We start from the raw sequence: 19,427 nt of genomic DNA on the forward strand, positions 1-19,427 counted from the left end.
GGTTCATCCTTCTAGCTCCCTTGAGGAAGCGGATGACCAGCTCGTTTTTTCACTCCCGAAGAAGGTCCGCTTGGAGGATCTGTAAGACGGCCATGGAGTGCAGAGCAGATGCGGCTTGGCCGGCGGCGGAATAGGCGCGGCCAACATAGGCGGAAGTCGCTCTGCAGGCCTTAGACGGGAGCACTGGCTTAGACCGCCATCTCGCGGAGGGCGGGCAAAGGTGTGCTGCTACCGAATCCTCGACCGGGGGGATGGAGGAGTAGCCCTTGAGTGTGGAGTTCCGGCAGGAAGGGAGCGGCCCGGGACGCGGGTGTTGCGCGGCGACGGCTCTGAAGAAAGCAGCCGTCGAGGCTGTTGGGAGCCTGCTCAGGGGGCGGTGACCACTCGAGCCCGAGGCGGTCGACGGCCTGTGTGAGGAGGCGTGTTAGTTCCCCTTCGACTCCGGCGCGGGTCCTGCTGGATTCCTGGGCCGAAGAGGAGGCGTGGGAGCCTGACCACTCCTCGCTGTCCGAAGCTCGAGGGAGAGGCTCCGGCGAGGCAGTCGCTTCTATCACCGGTTCTGGCAGCCTTTGGGAGCGGCGCTTTTTCCTGCGCGGCGGAACGGAAGGCGGCGCGGCGGCTTCGGTTCTGAGCACTTCGAGTCGAGCCCGCAGGGTCGACATCGGAAGCTCCTCGCAGAGGTCGCATCCGCCTTCAGCGAGGGTGAGCTCTGCATGCCCCAGTCCCAGGCAGAGAGCGCAGATGATGTGGCGGTCTCCGGCGCTGAGAGGGGCGCGGCATGAAGCGCAAGTGGTGCGAGGCATCTTAAAAAAGACGCTCGTTACTCTTTTGTGAAGTTCGTTAAGAACTAGCTTGCTCTAAAAAGGATACGTTGCCGGATGGCGTAGCTCGCAGGATGGCTGAAGGTGGCGGAGACGGCCGGCTTCTTCGGCGCTGTCCAAGCTTGCTAGATGCCTCTCGAACGGCGACGCGGCTTCCAGTTCAGAGATGCGAAGAGCTTCGCTGAAGAGATGAAAATCAGGGTTCCAGCCTCACGAACTACGCTTATATGCACTCTAGCCACGCCCATTTTGGCGGGCTTTGATGCAGTAAGCGCGCGGACGCCTCTCATTGGACGCGAGTTCGCCCAAGTTCGTCTATAGGCTGCAGCAGTTGCCGCAGAGCAACCAATGAGCTCGCTAGCTAGCCCGCTCAAGGTCTGCAGTTGCTGCACTGCGTTGACAAATGATACAAAATTAAGGATAATTTTTTGGCTTCAATATCTCAGAAAAGATTAATCTTTCCCGTAGCGTAAGCTAGCTTACGCAATACGAGAGAACCTCTCGTAAGAGAATTGAAGATTCGTGTTGTCACAGCATGTTTGAAGAAAGTTCAATAAAGCATCTTGTGTGATTAATTTGATCTAATTTTAAATGTAAAGAGATCCCTTGTTTTCAATGTGGCCTCTTTTGGACCCCACTGTACAGTATTTAAGTCATACAGCTTCATATCTAGCCTGGTACAGTATTTCTTCAGTTAAGAGAATTGCGGTTTTATTTGTAGCCTAATGGCTAAGAATCTTTGCTGTTGACTCAAAGTTTCCAGGTTCAATCCCAGGCTCAGGTGAAATGGGGAGTTACTGAGAATTCCATCTTTGCTTTGGATAAAACATGTAAACAAAATGTTCTTTCAGTAATGTTATTTTGATGAAGGACAAAACAAGTGTAGCACAGAATTAAAGGAATTCAATCTGAAGTGTGTAATTTCTGTGCCACTAGTGCCACCAAACGAAAATTCAAAAATAAACATTGTTTTTAAACAGCCTTCCAAATATCTGCTGTTGGTCAAACAAACAGATAGTCCCGCCCCTAACTCAGGCCATTGGTTTAGTCAATGTTGTTGTGTTGAGCTTGATGGGTCTCTCAAAACAGAAGAATTTTTATAGCACCTCAGAGAGACAGTGTTTAAAAAATTAATCTGCGTATTAATCTGCGTATAGTTTATGCAAATAACACGGGGATAGGAGAAAGTATTATAACGACAAAAAAGTTACACACTTCAGCTTTAAGAAAAAGAATAAACAACATAATTAATTTTAGATAGTCTCTTTATTTAGAGGACCACAACACTCAGGTTATTGTCTTGGGACAAGTGATGTCCAATCAAAGCAGCAAACACGCAGCTCACAGAAGTTTCCATTTCCATTCCCCTGGCCACAATATTGAGAATTGCCTCCTTTTAAATTGACTTTAGATATGTATGATAAAAAATCATTACAGAGTTACAAATATAAGCCCTGCAATTACATTTTATTCTTTATGTTCAAGTATCTTTTTGCCTTTTTCAGTTTTTTTTTTCCTGGTAGACATTTGATGTCACCAGACGGCACCAGATGGGGTGATCTCTCTTCAGCCTTTCAGCTTTCACCCTGCAGAAAAACAACAGGCATGAATTACCATTTATGATATTACTGCAATATTACTACTACACAAACCATGATATTCTGTGGGCCATCAAAACATTTTACTTACAATTTTACTTGGCACGTACAATAGATGCACATATCTATCAGGAGCATTTACCAACTCGAGCTCAACTTAAGTTTAATAGTACTGTTGATATTGGGTTTATGACTACACTCATTCCATTTTTGTGTAAACAAAAAACCCTGACAGTTTTGTACAGATAGACTGTTACAGCAATAAAAAAATAATGCCATTATAAGGATTACTTACTCGTCAGGATGTTGCGGGTGCAGTCGCATCGTTGACTCCCACTTTCTGTGTGGCGTCTTTCTTGGCTTGATGAGCCTGAAGCACTGCAACAGCCTCCTCCGCCTGATGAAAAATAAAATCATCAGTCATGCATCTGTCCAAACCATCTTAACCATAGAGAGACATGGCTCTAAAATGACTAATGAACATAAATTTAGATCTGATACTAAACCACCATTATCAGACATAAATGGCATTGATAACAGAGATTAAGACATGAACAGCGCTGCAGTTCAGGACCAGTCTCTGCACAGCATAAAACTTAATGTTTAGTCAATGGCATTTGCATTGTTAATCACTTGTGATTATTGCAGTGACTGGAGATGACAGAATAACAGAAGAGTAAGTGTCTGTTATTAGAGGCTTTTATCAATGACTGTCACCTTGGAGCGCAAAGACTCATGGGACTCCAGCATGTGCAGCAGCTCAGAATTGTCAATCTCGAGCAGCATTCCTGTGATCTTCCCAGCTAGACTGGGGTGCATCGCCTGGATGAGAGGGAACAATCGCTCACCTGAAAGAAAACATGACAGGGAAACAAGACAGACAAACAGTTATAGGGAAGAGTCAAATAAGCTAACCTCACTGTTTTCCACAAGACATGTACTGGTGAGTAAACATTTAGATACAGAGAATGGTTAGAATGGCTGAAAATGCTTACAGCCTCCTCCTCATCTCACCAAGCATCTGTTTCTGTTCCTGAGGTAGCGCGGCAGCTAACATAGAGGCAGTGAGGGGATCCTGACCTTGCACATGAACTGCAGGCTGAGCCTTTGAAAGAGAATAAAATACAAAGTTACAAACAAAGGTTTTACTTTGATTACTTACATTTTACAAATCTATATATTAAAGGTATAGTTCACCCAAAAATGAAAATCCTCCAATCATTTACTCACCCTCATGCCATCCAGAGACTGAAGATGATTAATAGTGAATAAGGACATCAATTGTGTTCTGTTTTTCACCCAAAGTGATCATACAGCTTCAGAAGACATGGGTTAACCCTTCAAGTCTTGTGAATTACTTTTATGCTGCCTTAATGTACTTTTTGGTGCTTAAAAGTTTTGAATCCAATTGCCTCACATTGTATGGACAAAAAAAAACACCTTATATATTCTTTATTATACTTTCTTTTGGGTGAACTGTTGCTTTAATGTCATTTTTGACTCTAACATTAATCCTAACCCAACACTGAATAAACCATAAACTAATCCTAACCCCTAACTAAACCTAATCTCTAACACCAACTCTTAGGTCACAACCTCACTAATCCGTTTAAGTTTGCAACCTCTGTTTTCAGTTTCTTAATGTCAACATTTTCCAAAGTATGTTGATGTAAAGAGTGTTTTCAAAAGAGGATTAAGGATGTGGCCTTAATTAATGCTGAACTAATTCTAACCCATACCCATTTCAAAACCTATGCTAGCACTGCATATCTCCTGGTCTCCACTGAATGTACAATATAATGCTTCTCAAGGCCATATAAAGGCAGGCATTTCATTTGTTTCACAAACTTTCATTATTAAATATACAGTCCACAACCTCTGAAACAGCACAACTGGGGAACTAGAATTAGCTTTTGTATTGTATTTGTAAGCATTTGGGCAGACACAATTGAAAAGGTTAGACATCTATAGTTAAAAGTGACTTGATTCGGTTCAATTAGAAATGACTGCTAAAATGAAATCCACACAAATCTGTGTTACTTTTCAAACAGGGATCACCAAACAAGTAAGTCTTTATAAGTTTTATCTATGTTTTATTGGCATACTGTATGAAATATTAGCATATATTACCTGTTGCAGAGTAATGGGCTGCAATACATGAGGCTGGGTATTTCGTATGGTGGTGGCGTACTTGTATGGGGGCATGGCACGTGGGTTTGTCACCCCCATGGCAGCGCGTGGACCCATTGGTTGGCCAGTGCCACCTAGTAGCAGGATGAGATAAAGAGTGTTAAATCTATGACCAGGAAATAGGAACCCCAAACACAAATACATACACAACAGGTAATCATAGAATGTGTAGTTGGAATTACAAAATGATTAGAAAAATATGAAAAGTTAATCAGATCAATTTAACAGATAGATAATAGATATGGATTATTATTATGTCTAAGAGCAGTACACGGTTGTCATTAAACATTGAAGACACAACATCCAAAACAAAAGATCTGAAGAACAGGAAATACATCATAACCATGGCCACAAGCCCCTAAATTATTCCTGATCATAATCTTTATAACACATTAACCAGCTAATTATGCTAATCCAAAAAATATAATCTACTGGAAAGTCTCACAAATCTAGTCAGACTTAATCTGGATCCGAAATTCTGGGTTGAGTTATCATAACATGGCATCAGATCATAAGAGCGTGGGTTTTCTCACCCACTCTCTGTGCACCTGTGGGGATTCCGCGTGGGCCTTGGGTGGAAGCACTGGGTGCAAGTTGGCGGATGTTGGCACGGGGCCCTGGCTGGCGCAAGGAACTGGGCATGCCCTGGAACCCACCCTGACCTCTGCCTCCCTGCTGCTGCCAGCGAGGGTTTGGACGCATCTGGGTGAGCTGGTTTGGTGCATAGTATGTCGTTCTGTTCTGAGCCTGTGATAAAAAAAAGGAACATCATTTAAAAGAACATTTTACTCTTTCAGAATTCTTTCATGTCATTATTTATTCATTATTTAATACATTATTTATTAACCCTTATGTCATTCCAAACTTGACACTTTTTCCCCAAGGAACACAAAAGGTACATGGTGGAAAAATATCCTGTCTACTCTTTTCCTATTAATGAAATTGAATAAGGACTGAGGCTATCATAAAAGTGGCTGTGACGAGGAGGAGGGCATTGCCGGGCCGTGATGGAGCACTTCTGGCGCTGAATCAGCTGATCAGCGGGAGAGCGAGATAAGGGGCAGCCGGAGATGCCGGTTCTGTGTCTGTGTTTGTTTTAAGTTTGAGTTTTGACATAAACCTTACGTTTACTATTCAGCCGGTTCCCACAACACATACAGAGGTAGTCAAAAACGCATGTAGCCACATCACATTTGATGTGTAAATGGCGTCGTGATGTATCCCAGATGGCAGCAAAGCACCACCTCTCACCAGCCAATCAACCACTCCTCTGAACAAAAGTTGCAATTTATGTGCGGATTTAAAAGGAAATAACCATCCGATCGTACAACTTCAAAAGCATTTACATACCCAAGTATGAGAACTTCACAGCCCTTCCTATCAACATGCAGGGTGACAAAATGACAAGCACACAAATCTGAAGCTGAACTAACAGAGGTACTTTGCTAAAACAACGGATCATTTTGCTTGAAATGTTGCATTTGTGTTTAAATAAAATTTCAGCTTTATCTGGGAGAAATAGTGTGTCCTCTCCACAAAATCCCAACACTGAAACAAAAGAATGAATAGACATAAGCCGCGACAACAATTGTGTTTATTTGAAACGACCCCTTCGTCCCCAGGCAGACAACCACGGCTGCTCCTTTGGCAGACGGTAGTGGCGAGGACTACGTGACAGCGCATCACTCCTTCCTCCCGGGTTTCGGCACCACCATAATAGTTCAAGGATGGGCAAGGTAGAGGAGGGAACCGGCTGAACAATAAACATCAAGTTTTAATGATGTAAATGAAATTAAAACAACATAAAACATGCAGCATGGCCACGTGCATCTCTCTCTCGAACTGGTGGCTCCGGCTCATCTTTACCCCCCTCCCGGCTGATTAGCCCACCCTACTCCTCATCACAGGGGATAATCATCAATGATTTACCATTTGTGTTCCTCGGAAGAAAGAAATTCAAGCATATTTGGAACAACAAAAAGGTGAGTAAATAATAGTTCCTATAAATGTTTTATTCTGTAACTTCACATTCTCTCTTCATTGCTGCTCTTTGGACCATAAGCACAATCTGTAAATGTATTGGTTTATTATCAGTATATGTATTGAGGCATATACATTACTCAATCTACCTGTGGCACAGCTGGCATGAAATATCCGCTGGCAGGCTGGAATTGGTTGATGATGGCGTTGGCAGGCATGGCCCTCATGCCAGCAATACGCTGCATATACTGGTTGGTCAGATGAGCTTTTCTTTCCTCTTTACGCTGTGCCAGAGCCACGTACAATGGTTTGGAGCCCACAATACGCCCGTTCATCTCTGTCACTGCCTTTGTGGCCTCCTCAGGTGAGGAGAAACACACAAAGCCAAAGCCTTTGGACCTGCCATCTTCCAACATCACCTACAGCAAGATAAGATTTCAGACCTAGCTTCACTGTTTACCTGCTTCATGGATCAGAAATCTTGATCATCTTCCAAACTAAAGAAGTTAAGATAATTAAGAGATTCTATTTCTTTTCCATTAAAAACTATGTAAAACATTTTTTTCATGGAATAGTTCACTCATAAATGAAAATTCTCTCATCATTTACTCCATCCCAGATGTGTATGACTCTTTTTCTTCTGCTGAACAGAAACAATATTTTTTTAGAAGAATATTTCAGCTATGTAGGTCTATAAAATTAATGTGAATGGTGGTCAGAACTTTGAAGGTCCAAAAAGTATATACTGTATAGGCAGTCTCCAGCAGCGATATGATGGTGTGGGTGAGAAACAGATCAATATTTTTTTACCGTAAATCTCCACTTTCACATTCTTCTTTTGTTTTTTGGTGATTTGCATACTTTGTTCTTATCAGCATCTACTGGGCAGGGAGATGAAATTATAGTAAAAATAAGGGCTTAAATATTGATCTGTTTCTCACCCACATCTATCATATCGCATCTGAAGACATGGATTTAACCACTAGAGACGTATGGATTATTTTTATCCTGCCTTTATGTCCTTTTTTGGAGCTTCAAATTTCTGGCAACCATTCACTTGCAATGTAAGGACTTACAGAGCTTAGATATTCTTCTAAAAATCTTTATTTGCATTATGCAGAAGAAAGAAAGTCATACACATCTAAGATGGCAAGAGGATGAGAAAATGATTAAATTATTTTTATTTTGGGGTGAACTATCACTTTAAGAAGATTTTCATGAATCCAAACCCTGATTACTGCCTTAATGGAGTAAATACTTTCTAAACACAGATGTTGTTATCAATTATATTAATGGTTCTTTATGGTGGCAATTAATAGTCCCTGAAAACATTTAAAAATAATTAGACCATAAAGACATGGTCTTTGGCCTTTGACCCACCTTGGTACTGGTGATGGAACCGAAAGGAGAGAACTCTTTATGGAGTTTTTCATCATCAATGGTGTCGTCGAGATTCTTGATATATAAATTAACACCCTGTAAACAGAAATATACACAAATATTGACAAAACATAATTGTTTTTAATAAACACATAAACACGCACACACCTCAAATCATCTACCTGATATCTGCTGATTCTTTCCTGTTTGAGCTGTTCGAACTTCCTCTTAAGTTCTGCTTGTCTCTCCATCTTTTTCTGAGCTCGGCCAACGAACATGGTCTTACTGTTCAGCTCCATGCCATTCATCTCATCCACAGCCTGAGACAAAAATCATCTAAGTATTGCCATTTATACATTTAGCAAACAATTACAGTTGTAAAAAAGAAAGAAAACATGGCACATGAGGCTTTTAAAAACATTCTACCATTTCCTTATTAGCAAATTCTCATTCTTCATTCTGATTTTCATCCCCCCCCCCATACCCCACCCCCCACCCCCCACCCGCAGTTCTTTCTTCTGTGGAAAATATGTTAGCCAGCATGCTAGCCTCAGTCCCCATTCACTTTTATTACATCTTTTTTCCAAACAGTAAAAGTGAATGGTGACTGAGTCTAACAATCTGCCTAACATTTCCTTTTGTGTTCCACAGTAGAAAGAAAGTCATAAGAGTTAAGAAGAATTTACATTTTTGGTTGAACTATTCCTTTAATGTGTCTTATTCAGACAATCTGAAGCTCTCTAACTTTACTGTACCTTGTAAGCATCCTCATGCTTCTCATAGCTTACAAAGCCAAATCCACGAGATTTGCCTGTGGGGTCAGTCATGACCTTCACACTTAGTATTTTACCTGCAGAAATAAATACAATAGAGGCAACTTCGTCAGATGCGCTAGAGAAGGGTAGGAGTGTGTCCATAATCTACAATACCATGCATTGTTATGAATGTCTTAAAGTGGTAGATAGCAGGGGAAAAAAACAATGCTAAATATGAACAAAAAAGTGCAATTACAAACTCTATATGCAATCTTTGCATTCATAGATTCTTAGTAGGCTACCACTACACCAACTTCATACTCTCAAACATACCATATTTATCAAAGAGCTCCTTTAATCTCTCATTATCCATGTCCTCGCCAAAATTCTTGATGTATATGTTGGTGAACTCTTTGGCTTTGGCTCCCATCTCTGCCTCTCTCTCCTTTCTGGACTTGAAACGGCCCACAAACCTTCAAAAAACAGCAAAAACAGAGAAAAGGCCAACATGACTTATACAGAAATGCAATACAGACAGCTGCAGGCTAACTGCAGACACAAAACGGCATACAAAGACTGGCACACACTGCCCAAGAGGGCATACAGGTGTGTCATTTATGTTGTTAAGTCATAAAAAGACTGATCAAATGACACACAACCTTAGATACTCATGAACTAGTCTGCCCATTTGCTCAGTGCACAATGTGTACTATCTGCACTGTCAAAGATATTTGTGTGTGATGTGTGTATCTAATGTGGTATTCTCTTCTACTCTTTCTCTATTGTATCCACTGTGTATTAAAACTAACCCTAATGGCTGTTTAAGGTCTTTGGTGAATGTTTCTACTGTATACAGAAGTGTTTTTCTAATACAGAGTGTCAATATTGCTGTCTGCATCTCAATTAAAGGGATAGTTCACCCAAAAATGAAAATTCTCTCATCCTTTACTGACCCTCATGCCATCCTAAAGGTGTGACTTTACTTATTTTGCAGAATACAAAGATCTTTATAGAAGAAAATATCAGCTCTGTAGGTTCATCCAACGTAAGTGAATTGTGACCAAAACTTCACATAAAATTTGAATCTCCAGTAATCACAAAAAGTCAGCATACAAGTAATCCTTAAGTCTTCTTCTTCTTCTTTTTTTCTTCTTGCCATTTTGCATTCTTTGTGCATTACTCCAGCTACTGGTCAGGGCATAGATCTGTTTCTCACCAACACCTATCATATCACTTCAGAAGACATGGATTTAAAAACTGGTGCATTATAGACTACTTTTATGCTGAATTTAAGTGATTTTTTGGAGATTCAAAGTTTTGTCATACACATCTTTGATGGCATGAGGGTCAGAAAAGGATTAGAGAATTTTACTTTTTGGAAAAACTATCCCTTTAAGAATGAAAACAACAGAACAGCAAAATTGAATATTTAGCTTTTCTTAAACCATAAAGCTGCTAGTAGGCCTATTCCTAATGCCACAGGTAAAAAACCAGCAAATACATGCACATCTCATACACAAACGCCCAATTCTATAACCGTAAAACAAAGAAACAAAATGTAATAAATATTTAGATATTAAAAATACATAAAACAAGTCACACTTATGTCTGCTATGAAAATAAACCCAGACTTCATCTCTGCATAACAACCGTAACTAATACAACTACACAGTGTCCTGGTAAACCAGTGCTCATCCTTCTTGTCACATGACTCTACTCAGACACTCACACCTTGCGGTCGTTCAGCAGCATGCCATTCATCTTCTCAATGGCGCGGTCAGCTGCGTCCTGAGTCTCAAAATGCACGAAGGCGTAGCCCTTAGATCCATTCTCATCACACACCACCTGTTAATCAGTTATAGAATTCATCAACAGTAATCAGTCTTTCCTTATACAGTTGTTCTACCAAAGCTTTTCTGTTCTGAAATGTGATTTACAAATCTCTTGTGTTGTATTTACTTGAATATAGACATTAAGGAAGAAGTGTAATTTGTAGGAGGATTTCCCTGACAATTGCAAACACTGTGGCGATGTCATAACATTGCTCTGTTTGTTTAGGAGGTGGTCCCATTAACTCAACCAATGGTGTGAATTTTGTGTAGGACTGCATGTTTGAAACAGTTTGTTGTCCCTGAGATACTAGAGAAATTACACACTGACTTCAGCTATAAATGTAACATGCTGTATATTCAAATTGTAGGCAAAAATGCATTTACACAGCAATTACAAATGCATAATAATGTTATGAGATGAATGTTTTACATATACAATTAAAATTTAAATAATATGAAATAAATGAATATATTTTAATTTATGTAATTACACTTTTAAATATAAAATGAAATCATTAAATATATGCTCTATTATGACAACAAAGTTTAAGGCTCTTCTGATTCATTTACACAGAACCAAAACGGCATCAGTACTGCCTTTGATACTAGGGGCTGAAGTGGGTCAGAGCAGGCAAAATTTAGTCTGGCTTTTATGCAGAATTGCACCTATACACAGAATTTTGAGCAGGCACAGAGTAGCCTTAACTCAGCTGAGAAATACAATTTCACTCACCTTAATACAATTTTACCATATTAAATGCCTTGTTCAGTTATCTCATTATGCCCTATAAAAAATGGTCTTTTCAATTGAAGTTGCTCCTTACCTTGCAGGACAGGATGTTTCCAAAAGCAGAGAAGGTGTCATACAGGGCCTTGTTGTCGATGGACTTGTCCAGATTTTTGATGAAGACATTTCCAACTCCAGATTTCCTGAGTGACGGATCTCTCTGTGACCACATGATTCTGATTGGCTTTCCTTTGACCACATCGAAGTTCATTGTGTCCAAAGCTCTCTCTGCTGAAACCACAAACACAAACATGATATAACTCTACTATATGACCTCTTCTCAAAGACTTCCTAAACTACAAACAAATACTAGACAATTAAGATTAGTCTTCACCTTCACAATGCTGTAAATGCTTATTATTGTTTATGAATGTGTTTGTTTAGTGGGCATGTTAAGGTCTGTACTCAGATATATTAATCAGCACAAAAAAGCTTGGACACTTGAAGCATGTTAACTGATAGACAAACACATGAAACTGCGCTCTAATAATTACAGGACTGTTAAGGACACATGCACTGCACAGACAGTGACTGACCATCTATTGTAAGGCATTATAATCTCTTTCACTCTCTCTTTCGCTCTCTCTCTCTCTCTCTATTAGCATGAATGTGTTTACATATAATATTGCCAAAGCATTAATACAATAACAAAATTAATCATAAAACAGTAACAAATAACATCAACAACAACAACAACAACAACAAACAAATTGAATAAAAATAAGGTGCCAGGTAATTATTAAAATAAAAAACTATAATGACAATATATAGTTGAAGTTAGAAGTAAACATACACCTTAGCCAAATACATTTAAGTTCAGTTTTCTCAAGTCATGACATTTAATTGTAAAAACATTCCCTATGAGGTCAGTTAGGATCGCTACTTTATTTTAAGAATGTGAAATGTCAGAATAATAGTAGAGAGAATTTTTATTTCTTTCATCACATTCCCAGTGGGTCAGAAGTTGACGTACATTTTGTTAGTATTTGGTAGCATTGCCTTTAAATTGTTTAACTTGGGTTGAATGTTTTAGGTAGCCTTCCACAAGCTTCTCACAATAAATTGCTGGAATTTTGGCCCATTCCTCCAGATAGAACGGTTCTACTGAGTCAGGTTTGTAGGCCTCCATGCTTGCACACACTTTTTCAGTTCTACCCACAAATTTTCTATCAGATTGAGGTCAGGGCTTTGTGATGGTCACTCCAGTACCTTGACTTTGTTGTCCTATAGCATTTTGCCACAACTTTGGAGGTATACTTGGGATCATTTTCCATTTGGAAGACACATTTGTGACTGAGCTTTAACTTCATGGCTGATGTCTTGAGATGTTGCTTCAATATTCACATAATTTTCCTTCCTTATGATGCCATCTATTTTTGGAAGTGCACAAGTCCCTCCTGTAGCAAAGCACCATCACAACATGATGCTACCACCCCCTTCACAGTTGGTATGGAGTTCTTCAGCTTGCAAGCCTCACACTTTTTCCTCCAAACATGGTCATTATGGCCAAAAAGTTACATTTTTGTATCAGACCTGAGGACATTTCTCCAAAAAGTAAGACCTTTGTCACCATGTGCACTTGCAAACTGTAGTCTGGCTTTTTTATGTTGATTTTGGAGTAGTGGCTTCTTACTTGTTGAGTAGCCTTTCAGGTTATCTCAGTATAGGACTCGTTTTACTGTGGATTTAGATACTTGTCCATCTGCTTCCTCCAGGTCCTTTAACGTTGTTCTGAGATTGAGTTGCATTTTTCCACTAAACTATGTTCACCTCTAGGAGACAGAATGCGTCTCCTTCCTGAGCAGTATGATGACTGCGTGGTCCCATGGTGGTTATATTTGCGTATTAATTTTTTGTAAATATGAATGTGGTACCTTCAGGCAAAATTGCTCCCAAGGATGAATCAGACTTGTGGAGGTCCACAATTTTTGTTTCTGAGGTCTTGGCTGATTTATTTTGATTTTCCCATGATCTCAAGCAACGAAGCACTGAGATTGAAGGTAGGTCTTAAAGTATATCCACAGTTAACCGCTTGACCACAGATATCCAATTAGCCTATCAGAAGCTAATTGACTAATTTCCTAAATGCTTGACATCATTTTATGGAATTTTCCAAGCTGCTTAAAGGCATAGTTAACTTAGTGTATGTAAATTTCTGACTGACTGGAATTGTGATATCAATTAAAAGTGAAACGATCTGTCTGTAAACATTTGTTGGAAAAATGACTTGTGTCATGTACAAAGTAGATGTCCTAAACCACTTGCCAAAACTATAGTTTGCTAATATGAAATCGGTGGGTTGGTTAAAAAGTGAGTTTTAATGACTTCAACCTAAGTGTATGTAAACTTGTGTCTTCAACTCTACACTATACAGTATAAAATTAAACAAGACATTATGAACATAACAAATACTGTGACAAGTACATTAAGGCAGTGACTGGTGTCTGAGGGTGTGCAGCTCAAAAATGAATTTTGCTGCAACTGATACACGATTGTCCTCCCCCAGTAACTCTTGCATTTGATCAGTATCTGCTGAACTGGAAAATTGTGGCATTAGGTTTGAAAGTTTCTCAAAGTATTTCTCTCTCACTATTTCTCACAGTGAAGGAGAAGTCTCTGTCTCGACCTCACCAGTGTCACAGACTCGTTTTCCACTGGAAGCCTTTTTCTATGGCCAAATCTGTGATCACTGAGCCTGTATTTGATGATTAAATATTTAGACCAAATTGTTACAGGAATGTCTATTTGGGTAAATTTGCCCTTAATAGCATAGAATGCTCTTCTAGCTTTCTCTTTTAATGCATTCGCTGCCAGACCAAAACCCCCTGAAGCACTAATTTTTAGACCGAGGTAGTCGTAGTGTTGGGTGTGTTCTATTGCAGTGTTCCATTGAGTGAATGTGTATCTGGTTTGCTGTAATCTGGCTTTTATCTGGAAGATTATAATATATATATATATATATATATATATATATATATATATATATATATATATATATATATATATATTTTTTTTTATTTATTTTTTTTTTTTCAATTGACAGTCAGGGCCCAGTTCTGACAGTAGTTTTCCAGCAGGTCCATGTGCTGCTGTAGCCCTTGTGCAGTAGCTGACAGCAGCACCAGATCATCTGCATAGAGAAGAAATTAAACTTCAGAATTATTTAGAGTAAGACTGGATGTTGCAGATTGTTCCATTAGCACTGCTAACTCATTAATGTAAATGTTGAACAGAACTCAAACTGCTGCCCTGTCTCACTCGCCCTTGTGTGTGAAGAATTCTGTTCTTTCATTGCCAATTTATCTCTGCACCTGTTGTCCAAATACATAGATTTGATTGTGTCATATATTTTACCCCCAATGCCAGATTGTAGAATTTTATAATATAGACCATTGTGCCAAATGGAATAAATGCTTTTTTTAAATCAACAAAACATGCATAAATACACACACACTAAGCACTAAAATGTCTGGTGAACAAAATGGAGCAGCCTTGTCCCTGCTGCCATCAGCAGTTTGCAGTGTGATTGTATTGAACATAAAGCTCATGGCCAGTGGGATCACCCAGAGAGAGGGAGGGAGAAAAATAGACAATTACAAATAACTTTCAGTATACACTGAGCAATATACACAGTCAGTTGCTGGGGATTTAGAAGTATTATCTTAGTTGTTATTCCTTTTAATATAGAATGTATATATACAAATTGTGCTTGAAGACTGAGTGGTTGGGGGACACACACACACGCGCGCGCACCCTTATGGACAGAGTTAAAGTTTAAGACCTCACATTTTCATGCAGGCAATTTGAGTAACAAGCCATCAATAGCTACTGAACCCTGATAAGTATGAGCATGGTGATAAGTGATGCAGACATATAAAATCTGTGTATAAGGCTGTTGGTGTGTTATGATTATGTATACCCTTGTACTTTTTGTATTTGTTAATAATAATAATTTAAAAAGTAGGAGCATGTTGTGGCTGACCACTGAATTTGCCTGTCTGGTTGTTTCTCCAACACATCTCACAGAAACGACAGGCACAGTGCAGGCAGCCTTGCTGGCTCTATATTTAGCAGTGTTGGGTCCTTTGAGCAATGTGCTGAAAGGCCAGGCAGCATGTGTGCAGGTTTCTGTGTCCATTGATGGGGCTGAGACACTGGAATGTGAGTGGCTGAAGCTTACCAGTGCCGGCAACTGTTTACAAATGCAGCTGTTATATGCTGAAGACCAAACCACACTGTTCTGCCCTAGCAAACTAGCACGTTTGCCTACAGTGTGGCTGACCTTCATTAAAATGTTGCTATGCAGTACAAAAACATGTTTAATTTCACTCTAAACAAATATCATGTTCCTCCCTTTACTGTTAACCAACAGCTTTTGTTTCTTGTATGTAAACATGTTGACTAATAGTTGCAGATATTTGTTTCTAAATGGAGGTGAGAGAGTTCAACTCTGACCTTTTAAACTTTGTGCCATGAAAGAGGGGAGCAGAAGTGGGCAAGAGATATTTATGAATAATATAGCCTAGTGCAGGATGGTTCAGATCCATGCATACACAATCTTTCTCTGTTGCAAAATGTTACGATAAGGATGTTTCGGCATTTTTCATACTGCCTTTCTGGTTCTTAGAAGAAGGTCTAATATACTCTAAGCAGTTGCAGGCATTCTCAACATATTTAATCAGCAGCTTGTTTTAATAGTGTTATAGTGAGTGCAGATAGGGATTCAGACCTCACACAGCTCATTTAAACCGGGTTGTGGTTGCTATGATATATGTGGGTAGTGTTGCTGGTGTTTCCTCAGAGGCACAATAATAAAGGTGCTAAAGTTGCTTCACAATATAGTATTATCCTCTTCTGGCACTTTAAATAGCATAAATAGGTCATGCTAGGTTACAAAATGTGGGTTAACACACACACACACTGACTCAGTTCCACTAGATATACATCTATAGTGTTTCTCAGAGAAACAAAGAATGAACACATCCTAATGATCATTGTGTCATTATGACCCTGTGCAGAATGTCTGATATCAAGGTTTATAGTTACATAAACACATTGAGCCACAAAGTGGGTCAAAAGGCACATTCAATTCTGGACTACTTTATTCTGATTTTAGTCTACTTGATACTATTGTGTGTTGAGCTTTTACGTTTTTTTGCAACCTTCTCTCAACTTAAAAGAGCAGTTTGCCCAAAAATGAAAATTCTCTTTATTTAGTCACCCTTATGTCAACCCAGATGTATATGGCTTCCTTTTTTCTGAAGAACACAAACGAAGGTTAAAAAAACTCAACTCTGTAGGTCCATACAATGCAAGTGAATGGTGACCAAAACTTTGAAGCTCCAAAAAAACACTTTAAACAGTACAGCATAAACGTAATCCATATGACTCCATTGGTTTCATCCATGTCTTCTGAAGCATTCCAATCAGTCTGAAATCAGCTTGAAATAATGATCGCCAAAGAGACTGCTCATGTCAAGATTTGCAGTGAAAGAGGAGCTATATTTGTATCTGTTCTCAACCAAAACCTATTGGATCGCTTCAAATACATGGATTAAACCACTGGAGTATTGTGTATTACTTTTATGCTGCCTTTATGTGCTTTTTGACACTTCAAAGTTAGGGTCACCATTCACTTGCATTGTATGGACCTACAGAGTTTTCTTTTTTCTTTTTTAATCTTCATTTGTGTTCTTCAGAAGAAAGAAAGCCATATGCATCTGGGTTGGCATAAGGGTGACTAAATAAAGAGAATTTTCATTTTTAGGTGAACTTCTCTTTTAAGCTGGGTTGAGAAGCTGAGATATTCTTCAAACAATCTTTGTGTTCTGCAGAATTAAGAAAGTCAAACACATCTGGGATGGTTTAAGGGTGAGTAAATGATGAGAGAATTTTAATTTTTTGGGTGAACTATTTGTTTAAACTCTGATTTCTTAAGAATGAATTTCACGTCTCTTATTATATTGTTTTCCTCTGTAACATACGTTAATGCCCTCCAAGAAGGGATAACATTGGACAAGATCAAAAGATACCATACTGCATATTTAACCCTTAAATCAGTATAAATGTTATAAGTTTAGAACAGGAGCTATTTCTACATAATCTATTATTATTATTTAATTATTACTTATTTTTTTGTGTTACCGTGTTCAGGTCTATTTAGTAATCTTCAATAATATTTTAGACTTTAATAAACCAGTCAGTTTAGATGTTAGCCCATAAAGCAAGCACATTTTCTCAGCATAGTAAATCCTGACTTCATTATAATAGTCAATATTAAGACAATACAGTCTTTTGTAAGTGTTGCTGTAGCCTGTGGTTGTATCAGTCAGCAAATAATAGCAGGTTATGGACAACTGAGAAATACATAGTCTATGGCAACAGCGTGTGTGCGCAGATTAAACGCTTAAAGCATTGACACATAATTCCCGTTACTTTGACAGCTTTCTGCGGCACAAGTCACACTCACAAGGGCGGAGGTAATGGGGTTACCCATTGTCTTACCGTCCGCAGGCTGCTGGAAATTGACGTAGGCATAGCCCAGCGAGCGCCGGGTGATCATGTCCCGACACACGCGGATGGACAGCACCGGGCCGGCCGGACTGAATTTCTCATACAGCATAGCCTCCGTGATATCAGGGTGCAGGTCGCCCACATAGAGAGAAGCCATCGGATAACTCCCCTCGGTCGCTGCGTTCATGTCTCGGTTTCGTTCAAGCCCTTGAGCTCAGGGATTGTCTGGAATTAGTGGGACAAATAAATCTCGTCTCTTTAGCCACTAAAAAAACTTTTAAGCTACTCTCCATATAAATGTATGATCACGGCAGGAATGACCAGGCGTCGAGGCGCGTGTCTTGAGGATTTGGCTTCAGAAAACGTATGGATAGACCGAGATATTGTGTTTTCAAAAATACAAATGAAAAAAAGTTTGCCTTTTGAAAATAATGTTTTTGATTTAAAGGTAGTTATTTTTTGAGATTTTTCCGTTATTTTGTATTTTTTATGTCTTTTTTTTTTCTTTTTTTTTAAGGTACGGAAGAACAGTGAGTTATACACTCACGGTGTGGTGGCCGGGGAAAGAGAGTGCGTGGGAAACGCACGGGCACTTTATAGCTGTAGCGGAGGAAATAGGAGCCAGGGTCACATTCAGGATAACAGGAAAAAAACGCGCTCCGAGCATGCGGTGTACTATATGTGCTATACTGTACTGTACGACAGTGACATCTGGAGGCGACAGAAGGTGTTTGTCCACAGCACAGTTATTTGTTTTCTAGCAAACACATTTTTCAACTTTTTTTTTTTAAGAAAAGTCCAAATTTATTTTTGTGGTAATCAAAATTATGCTAAAAATGCTGCTGATTAAGCTTAAATGGTAGCCTACACTGTAAAAAATAATCTTGTTAAAAACAGTAGGCCTACACTACTGGCAGCTTTGGTTGCCAGCATCCTTCTTTAAAAATACAGTGTAACCGTTTTTGAAATTAACAGCTAGATACAGTTTTTGTCAGCTACAGTATGCAATTTTATTTTAGCAGCATATTGCTGTTAAATTACATACTAGTACACTTCCACCCTCTTCATCTCAATTTTAAATGCATATTATACTCAGAAAATGCATTTTCTATAAATCTATGTGGACTAAAAAAGTCATTAAATGTTTTTTTTTATTATTCTGATGAAACACCAGATAAAGTTAATAATCAATGCATACAATGCGGTGCAACAAAATAAGAGCATTATCAACAACCAAAAATTAAAAAATGGCTTATAAAATACAAACCAGCTCTCAAATGCTTCAGCATACACTATCCCAAAAATTACTATCCATGATCCGCATATTTGAATTGGCACTATTTTTGTTCTTTATGCCGGATGCCCTTCCTGATGCAACCCCCACTTAACCTGCATGTCTTTTTTTTTTTTTTTTTTGGACTAGTGGGGGAAACCGGAGCACCCGGAGGAAACCCATGCGTGCACGGGGATAGCATGCAAACTCCACACAGAAAGGCCCAGTTGAGCAGAGACTCAAACCCAGGACCTTCTTGCTGTGAGACACATAAATATATATATATATATATATATAT

General features: G+C 39.2%; 1 protein-coding gene across 3 annotated transcripts; it reads right to left on the reverse strand.

Annotated features, from left to right (window-relative positions):
* Positions 1 to 2,068: 2,068 nt before the first annotated feature.
* LOC127662921 (polyadenylate-binding protein 4-like) lies at positions 2,069 to 18,431 on the reverse strand. Of its 3 annotated transcripts, none has more exons than XM_052154322.1 (14): positions 17,848 to 18,431; positions 11,381 to 11,571; positions 10,454 to 10,569; positions 9,058 to 9,197; positions 8,725 to 8,819; positions 8,152 to 8,289; positions 7,970 to 8,065; positions 6,739 to 7,008; positions 5,143 to 5,356; positions 4,550 to 4,683; positions 3,434 to 3,524; positions 3,137 to 3,267; positions 2,715 to 2,816; positions 2,069 to 2,407 (listed from the first exon to the last, which is right to left on the reverse strand). In XM_052154322.1, the coding sequence occupies exons 1-13, from the start codon at positions 18,041 to 18,043 to the stop codon at positions 2,718 to 2,720; spliced, it is 1,911 nt and encodes a 636-aa protein (XP_052010282.1). In that variant the 5' UTR covers positions 18,044 to 18,431; the 3' UTR covers positions 2,069 to 2,407; positions 2,715 to 2,717. The 3 variants fall into 3 exon arrangements, with proteins under 3 accessions (XP_052010282.1, XP_052010283.1, XP_052010281.1); XM_052154323.1 differs by having other exon boundaries at positions 5,158 to 5,356; positions 11,381 to 11,574; XM_052154321.1 differs by having other exon boundaries at positions 11,381 to 11,574; positions 17,848 to 18,430.
* Between the last annotated feature and the right edge of the window lie 996 nt (positions 18,432 to 19,427).

Source organism: Xyrauchen texanus, chromosome 22 (assembly GCF_025860055.1).
Source record: "Xyrauchen texanus isolate HMW12.3.18 chromosome 22, RBS_HiC_50CHRs, whole genome shotgun sequence".
NCBI classification, from domain to species: Eukaryota; Metazoa; Chordata; class Actinopteri; order Cypriniformes; family Catostomidae; genus Xyrauchen; species Xyrauchen texanus.

What these genes read in the sequence shown, in the direction of transcription:
- LOC127662921 (XM_052154321.1), bottom strand. Translation starts at nt 18,043, where the DNA reads ATGAACGCAGCGACCGAGGGGAGTTATCCGATGGCTTCTCTCTATGTG. An exon ending in GTTCCATCACCAGTACCAAG is followed by an intron (nt 7,009 to 7,969) that starts GTGGGTCAAAGG and finishes ATCTTGCTGTAG; the next exon opens with GTGATGTTGGAAGATGGCAG. An exon ending in ATGAGTCTTTGCGCTCCAAG is followed by an intron (nt 2,817 to 3,136) that starts GTGACAGTCATT and finishes ATTTTTCATCAG; the next exon opens with GCGGAGGAGGCTGTTGCAGT.